The sequence below is a fragment of the Mastigoproctus giganteus genome, chromosome 2 (genome assembly GCF_048544385.1).
Source record: "Mastigoproctus giganteus isolate SK-2022 chromosome 2, ASM4854438v1, whole genome shotgun sequence".
NCBI classification, from domain to species: Eukaryota; Metazoa; Arthropoda; class Arachnida; order Uropygi; family Thelyphonidae; genus Mastigoproctus; species Mastigoproctus giganteus.
Window position 1 is genome coordinate 87,188,860 of NC_143576.1, and position 26,579 is coordinate 87,215,438.

Below are 26,579 nucleotides of genomic sequence, written 5' to 3' on the forward strand. Positions count from 1 at the left end.
TCTGCTGATGTCAATGTTTGCTGAGATCATTTCAGTGAAATTATTCTTGTAAGAATGAAATCCTTTATTCCAAACTCCACATTAAAATCTTGTCTTTATCTAAACCAGCATTTCCCAAACTGTGTTCTGCAGAACACTAGTGTTCTGTGAGATGTGAACAAGTGTTCCATGAAAAATCGTAATTAATAATTAAAAATAAATAAATTTTGCATATTTGTAGCGTAGACCACTTTTGTATCATTATAATTTTTAACATAATTTTTTTTTTGGCTATTAATATACTGAGATAGACTAATAATCGAATAGACCGTGGACACTTTATTTTGGTGGGCTTTGCAAAGAAAGGTATGCGTAGAAATAATGCTATCTACAAAAAATAGCAATGTAGTGATCTAATATGCCATTTGTATGTGATTTAGTGGGGATTGAAGGAAAAGGGGGAAGCAAACCGATATCATAACTAAACTCACTTCCTTGTATAAATTTTTTTTGATAATTATCAGTATTTCAAAATATTATTATTAAAATAAATGACCATGTATTTGTGGTTGAAAAAAGGAACTTTAAAACGAGAAGCAAGTACTAGTAGTGCAACTGTGGTCGATGAAAACAACAAAATATTATCATACTATAAGTGAGGATGAACAATCGCAGCCTTTTGTTCCCCTAAAATCCAAAGTGAAAAAGCAGGAACCAACTAATAAAAGACCAACACGAAAGTATGACGACAGTTATTTGAATTTCGCCTTTACATATGTTTGGAATAAAGATGCTCCTGATGCACAGTGCGTCGTGTGTAATAAAATATTAGCAAATATTAGTTCAATAAATAAAACTAAATAAAATATTAGTTCTTTGGCTCCAGCTAAACTTGTGTTTCGTAAGTATTCTGTAAATATATTGTGAGATGAAAAGTGTTCCGTGACTAAAAAAGTTTGGGAAACGCTTTGGGAACCTTGGTTTTCAAATAAATATGCTAAGGCTGAAGAATGTTGCATATCACAATTGGCTTGTATCCAAATCTCCAGGCTTATTTTCTGCATACACCAAAGTTCAAAACAATTTTAAAGCAGTTATTAATTAGTCCAAACTAGATTTAGAACATGATAAGGCTATACCAGACGAGCACTTAAAGTGGTGGCATGAACGCCTCCATAGCAGCAAACTACTACATAGTGTTCCTACCATCAGATCATTTCAAACTAGAAGGGACTTTTCTAACATTGCATTGTATACCACCAGGGGCTTACTTTTTCTATTTTCAGTTTCAAGATGGATGTTATTCAAGTTGGATGTATTGCGCATTTATGTATACAGTTGAGTGCACGTAGAAAGAGAAAAGGATGATAGTTTCTTGAAGTTTTTTTTTATTTTACAGAATGTTGATACAGAGTTTTGATGAACTGCTAATGTTAATTAGTGAAAAAAATTGCAAAAGTTGATACCGTGATGTGGAAATCAATACAAACTTCTGTTTCACTACAATTGATGTTGGTACTTATGGACACGATGGTGATTCAAACATTTTTAAAAATTCAAATTTTAGAAGAAGATTGCTAATAAAACAACTTAATTTACCGTTAAATAGAGTTCTTCCTGGTACAAATGAGCTGGCAGTGCCATTTGTTTTTGTAGGGGATAAAGCATTTGGACTGACTGAAAATTTAATGCTACCATACCCATAAAAAAAAAAGTCAATGAACAGAAATATCAATTAGTTAGTATATATATATATATATATATTACATTATTACTTAAGCTATGTACATAAGCATAAATTTATTTTTATTTTGCTAATCTGTGGAAAATATTCTTTCGATTTTCACATATTTAATTTTGTTAATTGGTAAGGTAATAAAGTCTAACTTTGTGCTTTATATCTTTACTTTTATAGCCTATGGATAATATTCCTCCTATTGCATTTAATAGAATTAAAATTCAATTGGCAAATGTAATCACAATGACCGGCACTTATTGCATATTGTATAATTAACGGTATTTTATTATGGAGAGTACATCATAAAGTGGTTTGATCGAACTGTGAACCAATCATAAAGCGAGGGTCCACTGTATATTTCCTTGGTGTACATTTGATATTATCATAAAGTTTCAAGGAAGAAATTCTTTTTGAGTGCAAAAGCTAAAAAGATTCACCATCCAGTGTCACATGCTGGATGGATTCACCATCCAGCATGTGACACTTGATGGATGAAAGACATTGTTTAAATAGACTTCAAATGGATGAAAGACATTGTTCAAAATTCTGATGTAAACGATGAAAGTGATAAAGATAAAAATGTTGAAGATGAAACAGAAATTAGCTAAAAGACCTACTGTTGACAGTTAATTGAATTGTCAGTTGAATTAATGAAAGGGCTGGAACAATGTACCTTTGTGACAGAACAAGATCTAATGAATCTATTTGATGCATGAAAAATTACACTGGGAAAGATGAAAGCACAGGAAACAACTTCCCTTGGATGAAATATTTAAAAAGATAGCCAAGAAGAATATGAGCCATAGCTGCAGGCCTACATCTGAAAATCCCGTGGTTTCAACTTTATGTACCCCAGATGTCCTCCCCTGCAACATCGGCAATCCATAATGAAACAGTCACCTATGAAACGGACTTTAATCCTGAAAGCCCTTGACTTAGCTCCACAGTTCCAGTAAATTCTAAAATTTGCCACTTTGGCAGCAGCAGTACTAAAACATTCTTTGTAAGTACAATAATTAATAAATCTGTTTCATTTATACAATATGAAACTATTCATTTAATCATTTAATTCATATTTAATTAATAATTCTGTTTCATTGATACTAATGAAAAACATCATTTATACTAATGTACATGTATTTCATTTAATCATTTAATTTACATTTAGTATTTGTTCAATTTGAGTATCTAGCAGTCATGTGACTGCTAGATACTTTAGAGACATGAGAAGTGTATAATTATTGAAAAAAATTTAACCTACAGGCCAGTAAGGCTCCTGAGGTTCATGGCATGTGCCCTGTAATGAATGAGGACAACATTTTTGTGGTTATAAATGATTCTAGAACTAGAGGCCATAAATGTCAAGTTACGGGTAAGGGGGGGGAGATGTTTAGACTGGATTGCAGAAAGTCTTCTTTTGGCCAGCTAGTTATAAATTACTGGAATAAGTTACCTACATGGGTGGTAGAGGCTGACATTTTGGGGAAATTCAAAGGTCAGCTGGATAGTTACCTATGTGAGGAGAGAAATGCACAGAATTGCCTGTTTTTATTATTATTATTTATGAATTATTTTATTATTATTTTACTTCTTTTTTTTTTTTTTTTGGCTGGCACAGCATAAACCTTAGGCTTCCTTTTACCATATGGCCATTACTAATACTACATATATATTTGAATAATGGCTTTAAAAAGTTGGAATGAAATAAAATGAAATAAGAAAATAAATAAATATAAAGCTATCATTTATACCTTACTTGGGGGTGCCACTAAATTATTATATAATTGGCTTTATATTTTAAATTTAAAATGGATTTAATTGAACTTCTAAATTATTTGGAGACTTTTGGCTAAAGTTTCAGTCTTGTTACTTTTACTTCTCCCTCCCTGTTAATTTAATTTTTATGTTAATTTTTTGCTCTACAGTTTTGCCATGCCACTGGCATATATATATATATATATATATTATTTTTATTTTTATATTAATTATTTGTTATGTTAGTTAGTTAGTTATTTTGGTTTTTAGGAGCATTAGCAACTAAGGCCATATTGCTCCGGGATATGCGGTGGTCATTCCCTGACCTTTCCGCATCCTCCGTATTTGGTGGTGACGGGCTCGAACCCCGGTCTAATCAAGAAGCATTATTTATTTTCTTATTTCATTTTATTGTATTCTAACTTTTTAAAGCCATTATTCAAATATAAATCAGATTGTAGTAGTAGGTTTGACATGCTAAAGCTGCACCTATGCCACCATCTATACTTTATTTTCCTTTTTCTCTCTATATAAGCTGGTTAAGCTTACATTATGTCGGTGGTGTGGCTCTGCTCTGGAGTGCTGGTCTGTTCTGTAGTTTATTTCTCACTGCATAAGGACCACTGCTATGCAAATCCTCTGCATTTGTGGATCGATCGGAGGATGAAGGGGTGGTTTGGTCCTTCGATCGGTTTGCCTTTGTGAAGATTTGTTTAGCGATTGAAATGCAGCAATTTCATGACCATTATTGGCCTCGTAGTCCTCTGTCGATATGGGGCATAATGGGCAGTCTATTATTTTGTTACTTTGTTTTATTTCAGTAGTTCATTTTAGTCCCATTTTGGTGATATTTCTCTGAACTGGTACCTTACTTGGGGGGGGGGGGTGCCGCTAAATTATTATATAATCGGCTTTATATTTTAAATTTAAAATGGATTTATTATTAATTGGATTTAATTGAACTTCTAAATTATTTGGAGACTTTCGGCTACAGTTTCAGTCTTGTTACCTTTACTTCCCCCTCCCTGTTAATTTAATTTTTATGTTAATTTTTCACTCTACAGTTTTGCCGTGCTACTAGCATATGTATTATTTATATTTTTATATTAATTATATATAAGGCAAAGTTCCCTCCACGGCTGGAAAGATGGCCAAGGGATTTACATAGTAAAGAATTAACCTACAAGGAGGAAGCTGACATCAAGATATCCAGTATCCTCCTCGTCAGGTGTTAATAGGGTTAGTAAATAGTAAGTTAGTCGGTTAGGGAAATCGAAATGCTATATTCTCATCAAAACTCCCTTAACGGGGAATGCCGTATTAACAAATTTAGTAAGTTATTATAGATCATTCAGTTACATTGTTTACAATATCACTAATTTATAGAGCTGGCTCAATTACACAGGCGCCTCCGTAGCCAGGTGGGAAGGAGCAGCAGTGCATAGCACATGCTTTTTGATTAGACCGGGGTTTGAGCCCGTCACCACCAAATACGGAAAATGCGGAAAGGTCAGGGAATGACCACCACATATCCTGGAGCAATATGGCCTTAGTTGCTAATGCTCCTAAAAACCAAATAACAAACAATCAATTAGCACAAAAGAACAGGTCTTTGGTCTAAGACAGGGATGGCCAAGAAATCGATCGCGATCTACCAGTCGATCGCGGCTTTAATTTCGGTTGATCACGACGAATTTTAAATATATATATGCCCCACTGCATATGCTTATTACAAATCCGTTGAACCACATGACCACTCTTGTTGCCGTGCAGCCGCTAGGCTTATCTAGTGAAAATTCACACAGTTACGTTGAGGAGAGCATAGCGTATGTGTCGAATTCTTATTTGGCTTACTTAATATTAATAACTGGTCAGTGTCTATACGTTAATTTAATACCCTTTGATTTAAAATGAATACTATGAAAAAGAGTAAAACGTATCATTTTCATCAAGAGTGAGAACTAGAATACTTTTTTGTAATGATAAAAGAAAAATGTTGTTTGATTTGCTATGCTTCCGTGGCTATACCCAAAAAAGGAAATTTAGAAAGGCACTTCAACGCACTCCATGGTAACTACCAATTGGATTTTCAGTCTAATAGTGACCTTAGAAAAAATAAATTAAAAGAACTTAAATACAGATTATTCACACAACAAAATTTCTTTGTGACACCTAATTTACAATCTACAGCAGTAACTGTAGCATCATTTAAAGTGGGTCATCTTGCAAAAAAATGCAAGCCATTTTTTGATGGTCAATTCATCAAAGATGCATTTTTAGAAATAACAGATTCTCGTTTTGAAAATTTTAAGAACAAAAATAGAATTAAAAGTGCTCTTCAAGATCTGCAGTTATCTCAAAATACTGTGATGTGACTCATCGAAAAATTAAGTAAAAATGGGAGCGAACAATTGCGTGCTCATATTGCTAATTGTGTGTCCTTTTCTTTACAACTGGATGAATCTACAGATGTCAGTGATGCAGCTCAGTTGCTCGTTGTTATTCGTATGGTTTTCGATAATTCTGCCACTAGAGAAGAACTGCTGGGTATGGTTTCATTAAAAGAAAGAACTGGAGGTTTTGATACCTTTAACTCATTCAAACATTTTATTGAAAAAATTAAATTACCACTATTTAAGCTCGTATCAATAACAACAGATGGAGCTAAAGTAATGACGAGGCATCTTAACGGATTCATTGCATTGTGCCAAAAGGATGATGAATTCCCAGATTTTTTTTGAGTCACCACTGTATCATCCACCAAAAAAAGGGGCGCCTCCGTAGCCAGGTGGGAAGGAGCAGCAGTGCGTAGCACACGCTTCTTGATTAGACCGGGGTTCGAGCCCGTCACTACCAAATACGGAGGATGCGGAAAGGTCAGGGAATGACCGTCGCATATTCCCGGAGCAATATGGCCTTAGTTGTTAATGCTCCTAAAAACCAAAACAACAACCACCACCAAAAAAAGTGTTAGCCAGCAAAAGATTAAATACTGATATTATTATGGACATAGCTTTCAAAATCGTGAATTCCATCATAGGACAAGCTCTTAAAAGGAGACTGTTCAAAATTCACCTTGATGAAAATGAACCAGATCTGATATTACACACAGATGTGAGGTGGATGAGTCGGAGTAAGTTTCTACAGATTTCGAAATTTGCTGAATGAAAATTTTTAAAAATTGTCGATAAAAGGAGATGATTATCAGCAGCTGCAAGATATAGTGTGGTTGTGTGATCTGGCTTTTTTGGCAGATTTTACCAGTAAATTAAGTGATCTGAATTTGGAATTACAAGTAAAAAATAAAAATGTGGGTGACACAATTAGTAGTATTTCTGCATATAAATATCAATTTTTGGCAATGGCTAAGGATCTCAAAAAACAAAAATTCTATACGGCAATTTTTAGAATAAATTTTTCTCGAATATTTGTATAGTAATTTTTTTCATGTAATCTGTGATTTTTGTGTACCTTTTATTGAAGAGTTTATTTTTTATGTATTATTTGTTTTTATATTGTAGAATGTTTTGTGATAGTTTTTGTTATTTGTGATATGGAAAATATTTCATGTTATTTTTTTATTTGCAATATTAAAATTTTATCATGAAAAAAAATGTATCCATTATATTTCCCTAGTTGCTAAAAAAAAGAGAGATGAATAAAAAAGTGGCTCGTGTGTCGGGCATGCATGGTAGATGGTTTTATGTGAACCTTTGTGTTTCTTTTAGGTATTTTGATTTGTATACTGATTATGAAATAAAAGAGCTTTTGGATTGTAAATATTTTATTGAACATTCACAAATTTTCATAATTTCTGGACAGCAAGATACAATGGATTTATGATAACTAAAGTAAGAGAAGTATACTTGCGATTGCAACATATCTAAATGTCTCTAGAAAACAGCGTCGGTTGAAGTACCGCTCTTGTAGTTGAAACGACTGCAAGCTGTCATTTGAAACGCTGTTCAGGGCACCTAACAATAAAATGTTACAAAAATGCGAGACAAAAAAAAAATTGTTGACAAATATTTGCATTGTTGCAATCATACTTACTGCAGTATGATTGTTGCAGTCACACTTACTTCAGGAAGTATGATTGTGACTTCATACCATTCAGAATTTCTAAAATGTTAGAACTCAAGATACTATCGTAAAGGGGCATGATGACCAGACTGACTCGAGATATCATACCGGTCACAAAAAATGCGTCACGTGCTCTAATCACACTACTAGTGAGTGCTCAGCACAGACTAGTAGTGTGAATGTGGGAAGCGCCTCTGCTGGAAGCTACAGATGATGACGTCATTTCCATGACATTATCCGCCGCAGGAATCCCCAAGGATATTTCATATCAAAAAGCCAGCAAAACTGCGAGCCCATTGTTAAAATATTCACAGCTCACCACTGGACATAGTCCACATGGATTGAATGCCGTGGGGGTTTCTCTGAAGTGCTTTGACGTAGTTCACCTGTCTCAAACACATGTCGAATATTTCTTCAGAATTCTTAAAGCAGTAAATAAAATGTTAACTGTAGTCACTCACCTAGTTTCTAGTTACTCCACAGGTTATTATCCACCATAGTTTGTATGGGAATGAAAATAAAAACTTATACTTATTGTTCCTCATTCGACTTCACTCTTAAAAATTATACAGAAAGTATCTTTACGATTTTATCAAAAAAATTTACTTAAGTCCGAAGTTACGTAACTCGGGCTTACTTAAGTGTGGGATTAACTGTAATCAGATCATGAGTATTGCTTTCTATTGTTGGCCTATCTAACTTACTGGTGTAATAAACAGTCATCCAGTAAATCCACAAAAGTCTTGCTGTTGTGTGAGTGATCTACTCACAAGGTCCAGTCAATATTTGGAAATTGAAAGTCCATCATTGTGAGACATTCTGATTTAAGGGCTCACTCTATATGTCTGTATTAAAGGTAAGCAAGCCTTTAGCCATAATTATGGTTAAGAACATCCATAGATTCAGGGGAGGTGTCTACAAGACACCTGGGGATGTGCAAATGTATCCCCTATTCAAAAAGGGAGGATCAAAAGGTGACGTGAATAATTACGGACATGTTAGTGTAACATCTATTCCAGAGAAAATAATGGAGTCACTGTTAAAGAAGTAATGCAGGACCATCTGGACAGGAATGCAGTTATACTGCAGTCATAGCATGGTTTTTTAAGGGGTAGTGTTGTCTAACAAATCTGATTGATTACTATGATGCAGTGACCAAGAAATTGGATTCAAAAAAATAATTTTGATTTCATATACTTAGATTTCAGGAAGGCTTTTTATACTGTTGCGTATAAAAAACCGCTGTACAAACTAGAGCAATGTGGCATTAAGGGAAAGTTACTGCTATGGATAAAGGGATGGTTAAGTGGAGAACAGGGAGTAGTTACCAATGAGAACTGCTCTTTGTGGACTAATATATTTAATGTAGTTCCTCAGGGTTCAGTGCTGGGCCCACTGTTGTTTTCAATATTTATCCTTGATATTTGATGAAGGTATATCAGGCTTAATGTCTAAGTTTACAGATGATACAAAGGTCAGCAGAGTAGTTAATGACAGTCATTAGGGTGGACTACTGCAACAAGATCTAGAAAAATTGGGTCAATGAGCTGAGAAATGGCAGTTGAAGTTTAACATTGACAAATGCAAGGTACTGCATATGGGTAATGGTAACCACAGAATATCAATTGTGTGGTACTACAATCAGAGTAGTAGAAAATGAAAAGTAAAAAAAAAAAAAAAGTAAAGTGCAGCCATTATCAACCCACTGCAGGATGGAAGCCTCCTCAACAATTCATGCTGAGGGAAATGGACCATAATCTGCCACGCTGGTCCAGTGCGGGTTGGCAGATCGACCGTATTCAGCAGTCAGGGGCTTGAACCCCGGTCTACTCAAAGAGCGTGTGCTACTGCACTCCCGCTCCTGACCACTCGGCTACGGAGGCCCTGGGAGTAATTTTGCAGTCAGATATGAAATTCTCTACATCATGCAAAAATGCCACCGGAACAGCTCATGCTCTTGCTTTCTAGGCCTCAGTTCTATAAATTGTAGTATCTGAAGACTTAGGCACCTGTGAGGTGAACTGATTGTGGCATTTAAGGCCTTGAATAGATCGCTTAAGCTGAATGTGAATGGCATTCTGCCTCTTGCCGAGACTACACACATGAGGGGGCATAAATTTAAGTTGAGGAAGAATGGTTACAGGATAGATGTGCAGAAGTTTGCCTTCAGCCATCAGGTAGGTGATTGTCAGAATGGGCTTACAGCCATTGTTGTGGAAGTGGATGATTTCAATAAATTCATGAACTATACAAATTTTTGGATGGTATGGGTGGAGAAGTGTGTAGTTTTTTGTTTTTTTTTGTTGTTGTTGATATAAACTTGTTTTCTTGCATCATTTGCCACTACTACTACTATACTCATAACAGTTATTAAACTTGTAATACAATCCTCCCTTCATGTTTGTTTGCATTTGGTATGACATAAACATTTATGTGACACCAAATTGACTCGGCATTGCACTAGCCATTCATGTCTGCAGGATGCATTGCCTTAGTTTTTATGTTCTTCTTAACAGCCTATCTATTTGCTTTTTCCACAAGGAGATTCTGGCAGGTTGAGAAATCCCTCAGATCTTGCTTTCCAGGCTGCTTCATGTTCTTATTGAAGCAGTGCAAGAATCACTACCACTTCTGCATGTAACTACTGTTATTCTTTTGTTGTGTGTATTCTCCCCCTCCTCGTCTAGAGGTGTTCTGACCTACATAACACTGCCTTGATAGCATCAGCAAATATTCTTATGCCCCTTTCTATTTAAGTGTATTCCATCCCTATAGAAACTGTCTCTCCTGTTAACAAGCTGAGACAACACAGAAAAATTCTACCCTGAGAGACTTGCACAGCCTCTCCTGGGCCAAATAATTGACAAGGCTCTCATCATATACTCCCTCTTGTCATGTCGGGCAGAATTGCAGACACTTTCAAATTTAACCCTGACTCATGGCTTTTTTTTTAACATTGCCCTCTACTTGTTAATTAAGTTATCAGATCTATTTTTAATATCATGTAACAGTCAAACCTTTTGTGCCCTAAAACGATGACAGCTGCCTGATAATTGCCCACAGCATCATTTATTTTAACCCCCTGCAGACATACCCTGATCCTATTCCACCTATACTTTTTGCACAATATATTTTATGCTTCTCTGACAATTGAGTCACCAACTATAGCTACTTTCTATGGGACCAAGGATCTCTGCTGCAGAGGTTATCTTTGTGTTATCTGATACTGGGCTATGGGCTCAGGCATTTGTTAGTGAATGTCTGATGGTTCCTTCTCTTTTAATCGTTCAAGGGCATGAACCCTATTCTTCAAGCCCTCATATAATCCCATCAGAATGCCAAGTTTGCACTTAACCTCCCCATGCCCTTTACACACACACACACACACACACACACACACACACACACACACACACACACACACACACACACACACACACACACAGGCATCGTGCCTTGGCTTTATCATATTCTGCTAGAGGTAACCGTAAAAAGAGCACAAGTAACACATAATATAATCCTGATTCGTATGAGAACTGCCTTCGGAAGTCCTCTCCTGAACTAAAGCATTCCGGCTGCTTTGATTTGTTGCTCTAGTGTGAGGCATGACTTTAGTCTGAATTTAATTTTAAAACAAACCTGGAACTAAGAGATTGAAAAGAATAACACTAATCCTTATTTAACAGCAGTACAAACTACACCAACTATGCTTTTTTAGATTATATTACATAATCTAATTGGCTCCTAGTTCTGGAATCCTTTATAACAGTGAAAATTTTGCCTTCATTCATTTTACTATCCCCTTCTCAAAGTCTTGTAAACCTCAATCAGGTGCCCTCCCCATTGCCTGGTTGCCAAGCTCTGTAGCCCACATATTTGAAGTATTTCCTCGCAGTCACCCTTTTTCTGATCTCACCACATGTGGGTTGCCTATATTTAGACTCTTTCAAGAGCTCAATGTCTTTTTTTTTTAGATGGACTCCATATTTGGACCCTGAATTCCAAGCATGGTCTTATAATTGCCATATACAGTGGGATTAAGACCTCGTTATCTCTACAGGCTGTTGTCAATAAATCATCCTTAGGACACTATAGGCTTTTCTGGCTGCTTGCTTACCCTGCTCAGAGAATTTTGTATCCACTTGTAGCATAACTCCCAGATCCCTTTCTTCTGTTACAGTTTTTAATTTAACACTACCAAGTGATAAGTTATTTTTGGGTTGCTGTTCCTCAAATGTAAGGCATTGCATTTTGCTACATTAAAAAAAACAAAAAAACTGCTAATTTTCTAACCATCCTTGAAGCCTCTTCAAGTCATCCTGAAGGTTCACCTTCTTTTCATTGATCATTAACAACTTTCCCAATCTTTACATCATCTGAAAATTTTGATATCATGCCCTCCATCCTTTTATCAATGTACTTTATGAAAATAAGCAACACGGTGGACCAAGAACTGATCCTTGGGGACCCTACCTGTGATGTTACATCAGTCTGAAGAATATCCATTAATTACAGCCCTCTGCCATCTTCCTTGCAGCCACCCTGTGATCTATCTCTATCTCAGAATCTTTCTGGTAATCCAAACTTGTACAGTAACCTCTCATGAGTGACTGAGCCAAATGCCTTACTAAAATTCCAAATAAAGTATGTTGAAATTATTCCATACATCCAGCTCATAGATAACTGTCAAAATAGCTTACCGGGTTGGTAAATATGATTTTCTCTTAACATAATTTTCTCATGCTGTGCACCCTTCACAATTTTCTATCTAAATGTCACTAGATTGCACCCTCTAAGGACATTTTTTCTCAATCAACTAGAAATAGGTTCCTCTGAGTGAATATTTAATTTTCAGAAAAAAGAAAAAATTCAAACAGAGCAAGATTAAGAGTGTACAGAGCTTGGTCATATACAGAAACTCTTTTCAACTGCTGAACCAATTTTGCATAAATACAAACTAAATGCTTTGTATTGGTGTATTATCCAACCTTTTTCCTGCAATTCTAGTCCTTTTTTTTTTTTTTTTTTTTTTTAATTCTATCTTTTGGACAGTAATTCAGTAGAATGCCATTGATTCAGTGCTTGATCAGTTCGTTTAAAGACAACGACAAGCATTATCTTGGTCTACAATTTTAACATTCCTTTGGTCTTAGAGAGAGAGGTGTTTTCCATTGCATCAATTCTTGTTTGGTTTCCATTTTGTATTGAAGAAAGCCATATTTCATTACAAGATGACCACATTCTCAAAAGGTTTGTCTTCATTTTTCTCCAAACTGTCAATGCAGTTTTGTTTTCTGACTGATTTTCAAGTGTGTTAATTTTTTAAAATTAAATTAATTGCATATTTCCATTGTTATAATTAATAAAAGCAAAAACAGAAAATATATGAACTCACTAATTAGTTATTAATTAATTAGCTAATAATATATAAAAAAATTTATTTTTACACTTCACTGGGTGTGCCTCAATCTAATATTCTCTCAGACCTTTTGTAATGTACCTTACATGTATTTTAATAAAACTGAATGAAATACAAAAAAAAAATTTCAGTTTTCTAAGATTAATAGGATAAATAAAAAGTAATAATTTATTATTTATATATTGAGTAAATTATCAAAACATGCAGCCGTTTTTAAGCCACCTTTGCATGGGTTGAAGACAATTTGTTTTTCTATACATAGGCCACATTACATTGCCCATTTGTTTCTCAAATCAATACACTGCTAGTACTTCATCTAATAATAAGTATACACATGGATCACTTAAGATACATATGAAAAAAAGTATGATTTCTGTGTATTATCTTAATGAAATTTAGTATGGTTTAATGGAAATTTGTATGGGATGCAAATATAAAATTTTATGAAAACCCATCCATTGGGAGTTAAAAGTTATTATGTACATATGGTTGGATAGACAGATGTATTGAAGATTTTTAAATTTGTAAATGTAATGATGGTAGGTCTATAAATATCAAAAGTTTTACTAATGTACAGTAAACATAAAAGTAACCAGAAAAAACAATAACTTTGTGCCATGGATAAATGAGAATATTATCAACAAGGACAAATAAATCAAAATAAGGTCAGAGGGAAGGAAGAGGCATATAATTTCAAAATATATCATTTCTGGATTTTAATAGCCATCAAAAGTATATTAGCATTAATATTAACATATGATGCAAGAAAGCAAGCTTATATAGCATCAGCCAAAAAAAAAAAAAAAAAAAAAACTTCCCATTTCGCTTATTGGTCACTCCAAAAGTTTGTCTAATCAGTGTTCTTTGTCTAGTTCTTGAATTAAGCTGTCAACTTCTGCAACAACAGATGGAAGTTTGTTCCAACAATCAACCACTTGCTGACTAAAGGCAAATTTCCGCACAACTGTCTTTCCTCAATTTGAATTTATGCCCCTTCAGATGTGGAATCTGAGCAATAGGAAGAATCCCATCAACATTGAGCTTGCTTGAACCATTCAAATCCATAAGGATTTAAACACCTCATTCAGATCACCTCACGGGTGCCTAGCTTACAGATGGTGCAATTTGCAGTATTTAAGTTTTCTTGGTAACAGCAACCATTTGTTCCGCTCAGTAATCTTCTCTGTACCCATTCCCTTCTCTTTACTTGTTTCAGCAACTCTACATCTTTCCTAAAAAGAGTATTCCAGACCTGTATGCAATACTCAAAGTGTGGCCTGACCATTGCCTTATACAAGGGGATAATCACCTTCTTAACCCTGCTTGCAAAATTCCTATATATCATTGACAAAACTCCATGAGCTACTCTTGCAACCTGTCTGAAATGTTCAGAAAACTTCATATCTGACTGCACAATTACCCTCGGGTCTTTTTCATTCTCCAGTACCTTGAGTATAGTACTGCACAGTACTATACTCAGGGTACTGGAGAATGAAACTCAGTTTAACATTGTCAATGTTAAACTTCAGTTGCCACCTCTCAGCCACCCATCTGCTCAACTTTTCTAGATCCTGTTGCAGTAGCATACCATCCTTAGTCTTTAACAATCCTAACAACATTCATGTTGTCTGCAAACTTTGACATTAAGCCTGATATACTTACTCAATCACTAACTTCATGGTGCTGCGGTCCTTGTAGAACCTTGTCCGCCTCAATGATTTTTTTTCCAGTTGTCTTTCTCTCGCCATTGTTCTCCATCATCGCATCCTAAGTTACCTTAGGTCATTCTCTATGTCATCCATTCACCTCCTTCTCGGTCTTCCTCTCAATCTTCTGGCATCTCCATAGCCAGGTGGGCAGGAGCAGCAGTGCATGGCACACACTTCTTGATTAGACCAGGGTTCGAGCCCGTGACCACCAAATATGGAGGATGCGGAAAGGTTAGGGAATAACCACCGCATATCCCTGGAGCAATATGGCCTTAGTTGTTAATGCTCCTAAAAACCAAACAACAACAACTTAATCTTCTTCCTCCCGGTTCCCCTTCCATTGCTTTCCTTGGCCATCTGTTTTCCTCCATTCATATAACATGGCCTGCCCATCTAAGTCTTGAGCTCTTTATCACTCCTACTATATCCAGTTCTCCATACAGTTTCTTCAGCTCTTGGTTTGTCCTTATTTTCCGCTCTTCCCTGACTTTTACAGGGCCAAAGATTTTCCTTAATATCTTCCTTTCCTCACACATACCTGATATACGTTCATCAATATCATTGATAAATACAGAAAACAACCATGGGCCCAACACAAGTCCCTGAGGAACTCTGCTAATAACATTAGTCCACGAAGAGCAGTGTCCATTGATTACCATCCTCTGTCTTCTCCCACTCAATCATCCATTTATCTGTGGCAGCAATTTGCCCTTAATGCTACACTGCTCCAATTTGTACAGCAGACTTTTATATGCAAGAATATCAAAAGCTTTCTCAAAATCCAAGTATATGATATCAAAATTATTTTTTGCATCCAGTGCCTTTGTGACCACATCGTAGTATCCAATCAAATTGATCAGACAAGACTTTCCCCTTAACAAACCCATGCCTTGTCTGAACTATAACTGCATCTTGTCTAGATGATCCTGCAGTGCTTCCTTAACCAGTGACTCCATTATTTTCCCCAGAACCAAAGTTAAACTAATAGTTTTGTAATTACTCGTGTCATCTTTCAATCCCCCTTCGTGAATTGGGGATAAATTTGCACATATCCAGTCCCTGGGGACCTCCACGGAATCCAAGGATGCCCTCACAATCATGGCTAACGGCCTGCTTACTTCCTTTACTGCCTCCTTTAATATAACTGGATAGACCCAATCCACCCCATGTGCCTTCTTATGTTTAACTTCAACAATTTCTCCTTCACTTTGGTCTCAGTTATTACAAAATCATTTAACTCCCTGTTAGAATTTGATTCCCTGTTTGAATCATTTAACTCCTTGTCAGTTTGTCAGCTACTTGAGCAGAATCAGCAACAATTAAACCATTGATATCAAGTGGACCAATCTGATTCATCCCCCTTCCTTCTAGAGTTTACATAAGTAAAGAAATCTTTGCTGTTACTCTTTGCATCCTTGCCAAAGATTTCTCGTAATCTACCTTTTCTTGCATAACCTCCTTTGTGACTTGATTACAGACTATCTTATATCTATCATAGGCACATGTATCTCCTGATAATTTATGTACATTCCATGCATTTTTCTTCTCTGCCACGAGTCTCATTAGTTCATCTGACGTCCATTTAGGTCTAAACCTTGAACAGCATTTCTTAGTATGAAAAAGCCTAGTAGCGTCCAAGATTATTCCTTGACTGAATCCCATTTAAAATTTGCTGTTGGTAACATTATGTGTTTTTTCCACTCTATAAAATTTAAAAACTGTCTGAGACCACTGTAGTCACCTTTACGAAAGCAAAAACCTTTCCCATTACCCCTGATGGTAGTTACATCTTTGAGTAAATCCCACATCAGTACATTGTGATCACAGTCACCTAGTAGTTCCTTTATTTTCAGTTTCTTAATGCATGAATTATCACTGCTGATAATCAGATCAAGAATATTACTCCCTCTGGTTGCCTCTCAAACATGCTGATGTCGAAAACAATCATCCAATAAATTCACAAAAGTCTTGGTAGTGTGAGAGTGATGAACCCACAAGTTCCAGTCTATATCTGGGAAATTAAAATCTCCCATTATAAGACATTCTGATTTATGAGCCCACTCTATTTCTCAATGAATGTTACAGTTCCCACTCAATGTTACAGTTGTTCATTGTACTCATCAGAATCATTAGTCCTATAACACATTCCTACTCTCAGTTTCGCTTTCCCAGTGCTTATGTAACACCAAACTGACTCAACACTGCACTGTCCACCAATGTCAATTGAATGCACTTCCTTAGATTTTATTTTTCCCAACTAACAGCATGATCCATCCACCCTTTCTATCCTATGTATTATTTTTGTACACAAATTCCAATTCTGCACCTCTTATATCTGTATGACACCACATCTCTGGTAACCCAACAATATCTGCCTTTACTTGTTACGTAAGTCTGCAGATCTCCTACACTTAATTTCATTAGTGCTAACATGTACAACAATATCACCTTTTGTGACTTTAAAAGATATCTGCCCTACAATGTCATCAACCTTTTCCCCTGGCAGACATACCCTTCCCCTATTCCACCTATCCTCATTTGCACAATATATTTCCCATCCCCCTTGACAATAGAGTCACTGACAATAACTGGCTCCTGTGGGACCAGCACATTCTGCACTGAGATTGCTGCTGTTTTGCCTGATGCACAAGAGTGAGCTGTGGCATTGAGTTGGGTAGCTGAGAGCTTGATGGGCCCCCATTTTAATTCATTCGAGGGCATCTACCCTACTCTTCAAACTCTCATAGATGCCCCTTAGAACACTGAGATGGCACTTAATTTCCTGACACTCTCTGGAACACACAAAGACATTCTCCTTGGCTAGATCATGTCCTGTTTCAGAAAGGTCTGCAAACATTTCACAAGTTGCACATATTTTTAGGATCTGATGCATTAGAGAATCGCTCCCTTTGGTTATCCCCCAAGCCACAGCACTCCCGCTACTTTGTGCACGTTGCTTTGCTGCTCTAGTCTGGGGCATGTTTTTCACATAAATATGATTTAATTAGTCAACAATGAAAAATAATAAGGTTAATAAATATAATTGAATAATTGACTATACTATACTTGACTACACAATACTATACTAAGCTAATGCAGTGATATGTATTACGCTATCTATTTTACGATATACCTTACGCTATTAAGTTAGCGATATATACTATCAATTTACACTATACTGTAGCTATCATAATATGATGATAAATGGAGCAAAAATCAGAATTAATGTGGTTATTAGTAGTGGCAAAATGATGCAAGAAAGCAAGCTGATGTAGCATTGGCCAAAAAATAAAAAAACATTTTTAAAAATAAATTTAAAAAAAAACCCATTTTTACCTATCCATCCCCTCCAGTTTTATTTGCAATTACTGAAGACAAGGAACACCTATGAAGTATGCCATATTGAAGAAATGGAGGAATTAATGACGGGAGAAATTTTTAAAGAGGTCTTTTCATTCAAAACTGATGTTTGATTAACCCATATAGGCATTCTGTATTTTTTATTCAACAAAGGTTTAGACTTGCCAATGAACATACTTCTACATGCAAAACTGGAGCTGAAATATTTTTTTGTTGTTTTTTTTTGTTGTGTAATAATAAAATTATTGTAACTTCATGGCTTTAATTATCTTATAACCATCTGAGTAAACTAACTGATACTAAAACATATAAAGAGTTCCATGCTATTTTTTATGATGTAGAATGTAGGTATTCTGTGGTATAGATTGGTTTTGTTTATATTGTTTTTTTAATGGAATTCTCATTGTAGAAAAACTGCCCTCTGTTTACTCAAAATTTTATCGTGATGTAAATTCTAACTAGAATAAATCTTACATTAGTTGGTTGAAAAAAAAAAAATATGTAGGGGGGCTTCCTTCAGCAATGACCCAGAAAGCTTTCCTTGATGATGATCTATATTTGTTTATGTCAAGATTAAAATTATAGTATACAGAGGATAGAGATAAATTTACAAGGATTTCTTTTTTCATGTATTACATATATGTATGTAAAACCATAAATCTCTGTGAGAATTTAACCTGGAACAAAGCATTAGTGCTCAAGTTGTAATTAAGGGCTTTTGCAATTACAGTAATTGATTACTATTTTTGATGAAATTTGTTAGTAACTTTTCATATGATTTTTTTTTTCCTACTCAGGTGGTAACACATTAGGGTTTCTGCTTAAAATAGTTTACTGATTATATTATATATTGTATTTAAAAGGATTTGCACATATATTTTATATATAGGGTGAGGTGAAGGTGTCAGACTCACTGTTTGGGATTCCTTTTCTGTGAGTTGCTTTAGTTGTTTTTCAAATAAATAGCACCTTGAATACAAGAAAGATAATTACCATTTATTTGTAATGCAGTTTCATCTCCCTAACAATTATCCTATATTATTTCCATCTGTTCAGAGGGTGGCTAGGCACCTTATCAGTGCAGTTCCTAACATAAGGCGCCTCCGTAGCCAGGTGGGAAGGAGCAACAGTGCGTAGCGCACACTTCTTGATTAGACCGGGGTTCAAGTCCATCACCACCAAATACGGAGGATGCGGAAAGGTCAGGGAATGACCACCGCATATCCCGGAGCAATATGGCCTTAGTTGCTAATGCTCCTAAAAAAAACCAAATAACAATAATAAATCCTAACATAACTTAAATTTAAATTATGCAAAGAAATGCCAAATGCTGTTTTAAAGCTTATCCTTATCATAAAGTAGGAAGTATCATAATTAAGATGATTATGTTATTTTTATATTATAGCTAAGGCAAGGAAAGACAAAAAGTACTTATGAAAGATAGTATGGGATACCTCACAAGTTCCCTTGGAAATTATACTACTCGTAACGGAAGTGCTGTTTATTTGTATTGGTATTTCCTTAAAACTCGAAACGATATACCAGCAAGTTTTTTTTTATTTTTTTTTTTATATATATATATATATAAATATATATATATTGTGGCATATCATTTTGCTTAATGTTACTAACACTTTAAAAATTGATGTACAGCCTATAACAATAATATGTTGTTGTGTAAAACAAGAATTACATTTCTTAAATTGATATGCAGCTTCAAAATTTGGCATTTGGAAGTGTGACCAGAGTTAAGAACAAAATTCCACAGCCTCAGCAGAAATCAGGTGGTCAGAAGTTATCAAATGAGAAACAGTGGGAGGAATGGAAAAAGAAAGATAACCAAGTAGGAAAAATGTTTTTTTTTTTACATTGTCTGTTATATGCTGAAATTTTTTTTGCTAATTATGACAAAAAATTTCTTATGCTTTTCGATTCTATGTCTCCTTCGGAATTTGGATATCAAAATGCAAATATATGAGATTGGTTTAAGGTTGGCCTGATTTCCCCCCCCCCTTCAGAAGTTATGTACACCAGAACAACAAAATGTTCATCATGGCAGATGGTGGGAACACTGCCCTCAGTCTCTGAAACATACCTATGCCCTCCATGCATGAGCATCAGAAGCAATACAAGATGGTAACAGGCTCTCACTCAAAGTGTAGAACAGTGACATAACATCAGATTCTTGTTAAAAGAGAGAGTGAAATCAACTGAAATTCTCCATAAGTTGTGTACAATATGGAAAATAGACTTATCATGGGCAAGTGTATGAGCAAGCCAAAAGTTAAAATTAAAAAAAATTATTTAGGCTTATGTTAGCTACATGTTAGCATTGTCTCCTTCAAAGTAGTAGTCCCCTCCAGAGTTTATAGATGGAACCCATTGCTTCTCCTACTGTTTGAAGCATCTCTGGAACTCCTGTTTTGTGATGCTGTCCAACACTTTTTCCAGTTCAGTTTGAAACTCCATATTGTCTTTGAATCTTCATCCTTTTAAATGGATTTTTATTTCGGGGAACAGGAAGAAATCACAGGGGTCCCAGGTTGGGAGAATAGGGAGAGTATGGAACCATCACAGTTTTGTTCTTGGCTAAAAACTGCTGAAGTATAGAAGCCAATCCCGAGTGCACCATTTGTCTGGGCATTTTCTCCTGGCATCTTCCCTCAAACCCCTTAGGACTCTGATGTAGAACTGGTGATTTACACTTTGGCCTGGTGGAACTCCTGATGAACAATTTGTTCATTATTTAAAAATTCTCAGCATTCTCTTGACATTTGATCTGATGTGCCTTGTCTTTTCTTGATGCAGAAATGATGAACTTTTCCACTGGGAAACCTGCTGCTTTGTTTCTGAGTCATAACCGTAAACCCAAATTTCATCCCTTATATGTCCTTTCTGACTATGCTTACAGGTATCTGTATACAGAAATCCTCTTCTGTTTCTATTCACCACTCTGAAAATAGGGCATAAATTTTGTGGCAATCTGCCTCATACAGTTTATGCATTGGCATGTGCCATATGCTTGTCCTAGAATGTCACAGATATTGTTAATTGTATGCCATCTGCTCATGAATAACTTGAAAATTTTTCAACATTTTCTTCAGTCCGACTTAACAATGTATGACTTAAGTGCTCAAAATCCTCAACCAAAGTTTGGCTGCCTTGGAGATGTGAATATCATCGAAAAGTTTTTGTTCTACCCCCCACCAAACACTTGTTTAAACATTTTCCTAAGTCTTCAAAGTTTTTTTCTCCCAAAACGTTTATGACAAACTTTGATACAAATTTGCTGTTCCTTAACATGTGCTATCTTATCGGCTACAAAAATTGCAAGACACTCAACAAAACCACAATTAAACACTAATTGCTCAGAAGCATAATGTCCTGTTAGCTTGAAACTCACCACGTTAACTCATAATGAATTAGTTCTGCAGTATATAATGCCACCTACTATACTGTATGTGGTTAGTACTCCACATGGCCAGTATGGTAACTTTTAGCTTGCACCTTGTAAGTCGGGAAAAAAGTTTTCTGAAGGCTATAAAGAAGCTGATAACTTATCGCATTAACATTAGTAAAGGCAATGATGCAAGAAAGCAAGCTTATATAGCATCAGTCAAAAAAAAAAAAAAAATCTTCTAATTTGACCCATCCACTCGCTCGAAATGTTTGTCAAGTTCTGCCTTCAATCTATTAGTATTAGTAACGGCCGCATGTGCAAGAAAGCCCATGGCTTATGCTGCACAAGCCAAAAAAAAAAAACCAATGATAAAAACAAAAAATAAATAAATAAATAAAATAAATAACTAAATAATAATAATTAATAAATAAAAAATAAATAAAAAGGAAATTAAACCTATCATCCTATGGGCTTCCCTTACCCGAAAATACTATCCAGATGACCTTTGAATTTCCCCAAAAACTGTCGGCCTCTACCACCCATGAAGGCAACTTATTCCAGTAATTTATAACTCGCTGGCTAAAATAAAACTTCCTGCAGTCCAATCTAAACATTTCCCCCCGTAATTTGAATTTATGTCCCCTAGTTCTAGCATCATTTATAATCTTGAAAATTTTGTCCTCATTCATTTTACTGATGCTTCTCAGAGCCTTAAACACCTCAATCAAATCTCCTCTAAGGTGTCTAGTTTCCAAACTCTGCAACCCACATATTCAAAGTCTTTCTTCATAAGGACGCCCTTTTGCCGATCTCACCAGGCGAGTTACCTTTCTTTGTACCCTTTCATGAAGCTCCATGTCTTTTTTAGGTGCCGTCTCCATACTTGAACACAGTATTCCAAGTGTGGTCTAACATAAGCCTTATATAATGGGATTATCACGTCCCTATCTCTACTTGCAAAAGTTCGATAGATCATCGATAGGACACCATGGGCCTTCCTTGCAACCTGTTTACAATGCTCAGAGAATTTCATGTCTGACTGTATCGTAACACCCAAGTCCCTTTCCTCCAGTACTGGGTTTAGTTGAACTCCACCGAGTGAATAAGTTATTTTGGGATTACTGTTTCCCAGGTGTAATACCTTACACTTTGTTGGATTAAAGCATAGCTGCCATTTTTCTGACCATACCTGAAGTCTATCTAGGTCTCTCTGAAGAAGCTCAGCTTGACAGTGATCATTAACTACTCTACCAATTTTAACATCATCTGCAAATTTAGACATCATGCCCTCTATCCCTTCATCAATGTCGTTTATGAAAATTAAAAACAACAGTGGTCCTAATACTGATCCTTGGGGAACCCCACTTCTTACATCAACCCAATCTGAGGAATAGCCATTTATCACAACCCTCTGCCTCCTACCCTGAAGCCATCCTTCTATCCATTTAAGGATTTTCCCAGTGATTCCAACCTGTTCCAGCTTATAAAGAAACTGCTCATGTGGGACTGAGTCAAAAGCTTTGCTGAAATCTAAATAAACAATGTCGAAATTATTCCCTAAATCCAGCTCGTGAGTGACCCTTTCGAAATAGCGAACCAGATTTGTTAAACATTATTTTCCCTTTACAAAACCATGCTGAGTATCCTTGAGAATTTCAATTCGATCCAAATGATCCTGAATTCCACCCTTGATCATTGCCTCCATGATTTTCCCTACTACTGAAGTCAGACTGACAGGTCGATAATTTCCAACTTCACTTTTAGAGCCACCCTTATGTATGGGAGATACATTTGCACTTTTCCAATCCAAGGGAATCTCCCCAGAGTCTAGTGATGCTCGCATAATTAGCCTCAATGGTTCAATGCACTCGCTTGCCACCTCTCTTAAGATTATAGGGGTATATTCCATCAACTCCAGGAGTCTTACTGGTCTGTAGGCTCGAAAGTTTTTACATTAAATAATCTTGCGAAATTTCAATATCATTAATTACATATTTTTTAACTTCGCTCCCACAATTTCCCATTGCCACAAAAGGCTTTTCATTTGTAAATATCAATGCAAAATAACTGTTGAGTTCATCTGCAACTGCAGCTGGTGTATTTAATACTATCCCCTTTCCCTTACGTAAAGGCCGATCTGGTTTGTCCTGCTCTTCTTGGCATTTATATATGTGAAGAATTCTTTATCCCCCCCTCTTTGCTCTGTTTGCTAGTAATTTCTCATAAACTGCCTTTGCCTGTCGAACCTTTTCTGTGGCTCTATTACACATTACCTTGTAGCTGTTATAGGCTTCAGTACTTTTTATTGCTCTGTAACCTTTCCATGCCACCTTTTTCTGCTCAAGTAATGCGGCAACTTCACTATTCATCCAATTTGGAACCCTTCTCGTGGAGTATTTTTTTAATGGTATATACGCATTCAAGGCATCTGTGATTAATGTTTTAAAAGCGTACCACAGTTCAATTGTATTAATTCTCTGCGCAATATCTACCCAGTTAATAGAGGCCATGTAGTACCTTAAGGCATCATAATTTCCTTTTCTGAAATTAAAACCCATTCCTTTGCCTTTTACTTCTGCTACCTCTCTCGTCATCATCCACCGTAGAACTCCGTGATCACTTATTTAAGCCATCAACTTCTACAACGACCGACGGAAGTTTGTTCCAGCAGTCAACCACACGCTGGCTAAAGGCAAAATTCCACACATCTGTCCAACTGTCTTTCCTCAATTTGAATTTATGCCATCTCAGGCGATTATTCTGAGCAAGAGGAAGAATTCCATCAGCATTGAGCATGCTCAAACTATTCAAGGCTTTATATACCTCAATCAGATCACCTCGCAGGTGCCTAGTCTACAGACACTGTAATTTGCAGAACTTAAGCCTTTCTTCGTAAGAGAAAAACCCTTTGTTCCATTCACTAATCTTGTTGCCCTTCTCTGCACTAGTTCCAGCAGCTCTACATCCTTCTTAAAATGAGACCTGCAGACCTATATACAGGACTCAAGGTGTGGCTTAACCATTGCCTTATACAAGGAGATAATTATTTCCTTATCCCTGCTAGAAAAATTCCTGTATATCATTAACAAGACACCATGAGCTACTCTTGCAGACCGTCTGCACTGCTCAGAAAACTTCATATCTGCCTGCACAATTACCCCCAGGTCCTTTTCTTTCTCTACCATTGTCAGTGTAGTACCACAGATTTGATACATTACTCTGGGGTTACTGCTTATCATATGCAGTACTTTACATTTGACAATGTTAAACTTCAGTTGCCACCTCTCATCCCATCTGCTCAACCTTTCTAGATCCTGTTGCAGCAGCGTACTGACATTAACAACCCTGCCGACCTTCATATCATCTGCAAACTTGGATATTAAGCCTGATATACCATCATCATATCATTAATAAATACAGAAAACAACAATGGACCCAACATTGAACCCTGAGGGACTCCACTAATAAAATTAGTCCACGAAGAGCAGTGTCCATTGATTACCACTCTCTGTCTTCTCCCACTCAACTATCCCTTTATTCATAGCAACAATTTGCCTCCAATGCCACACTGCTCCAATTTGGGCAGCAGTTTTCCAAGTGCAACAGTATCAAAAGCCTTTCTAAGATTCAAATATATGATATTAAGGTTATTCCCTGCATCCAGTTCCTTTGTGACCATGTCATAGTATCCAATCAAATTGGTAAGATAAGACAAGATTTCCCCTTAACAAAACCATGCTGTGTCTAAGCTATAACCGAAGTCATGTCTAGATGATCCTGCAGCTTCTTTAACTGGTGCCTCCATTAATTTCCCTGGAACAGAAGTTAAACTAACAGGTCTGCAATTACTTGTGTCGCCCTTTGTTCTCCTTTGTGAATTGGGGTCACATTTGCACATCTACAGTCCATGGGTACCTCCCTGAGTCCAAGAAAACTCTCATAATTATGGCTACGGGTTTGCTTACTTCCTTTGCTGCTTCCTTTAATATAACTAGATAGATCCCATCCCATTTTTATGTTTATCTTCAACAATTTCTCCTCCACATAGCCTCTCAGTTAGTACAAAATCATCTAGCTCACTGCCAGAGTTTGTTTAATTCACCTCAGGCATTCCCCTTCCTGAATAACTCCTCATGTGTGAATGTAGATGCAAAATACTCATTTAGTTTGTTAACCACCAGAGCAGGATCATCAACAGTTGAACCATCAATATCCAGTGGACCCATCTGATTCATCCCTTTCCTTCTAGAGTTTACATAGGTAAAGACCTTTTTGTTGTTTTTCTTTGCATCCTTTGCCAAGGATTTCTCATAATCTTCCTTTGCCTGCCTAATCTCCTTTGTGACTTGGTTACAGACCAGCTTATATCTATCGTAGACTTCCATGTCACCCATTAATTTATATGTATCCCATGCATTTTTCTTCTCTGCCATATGTCTCATTAGTTCATCTGGCATCCATTTAGGCCTAAACCTTGAACGATATTTCTTAGTAGGTGTGTAAAGCCTAGTAGCTTCCAAGATAAATTCTTTGAATGCTTCCCATTTTGAATTTGCTGTTGGTAACATCATCAGTTGGTCCCACCATATAGAAATTAAATACTGTCTCAGACCACCATAGTCGCCTTTACAAAAGCAAAAACCCTTCCCTTTACCCCTGATGGTAGTTACCTCTTTGAGTAAATCCCACTTCAGTACACTGTGATCACTGCCACCTAGTGGTTCCTTTATATGCAGATTCTTAATGCATGAAGAATCACTACTGATAATCAAACCAAGAGTATTACTCCCTCTTGTTGCCTTCCGAACATGCTGATATAGAAAACAATCATCCAATAAATCCACAAAAGCTTTTGTGTGAGTGATCAGCCCACAAATTCCAGTCAGTATCTGGGAAATTAAAATCCCCCATTATAAGACTCTGATTTACTGGCCCACTCTATTTCTCTGTACAGTTCCTTATTATACTCATCAGAGTCATTAGGCCTATAGCAAACTCTTACTCTCAATTTTGATCTCCCAATGCTTATGTCACAACAAACTGACTCGACACTGCACTGTCCAACGATGTCGACTGGCTTCACTTCCTTGGATTTTATGTGTTTCTTAACTAATAGCATAATCCCTCCTCCCTTCC

General features: G+C 36.2%; 1 protein-coding gene across 2 annotated transcripts in view; it reads left to right on the forward strand.

The window, feature by feature from the left end:
- LOC150089395 (G kinase-anchoring protein 1-like) overlaps positions 1–26,579 on the forward strand; it is a 199,828-nt gene that overhangs the window by 15,382 nt on the left and 157,867 nt on the right. For both annotated transcript variants that reach the window (XM_090368564.1, XM_090368565.1), the window contains exon 2: positions 19,758–19,886. In XM_090368564.1, the coding sequence (XP_090224690.1) occupies positions 19,758–19,886 (129 nt within the window). The remainder of the gene's footprint in view (positions 1–19,757; positions 19,887–26,579) is intronic.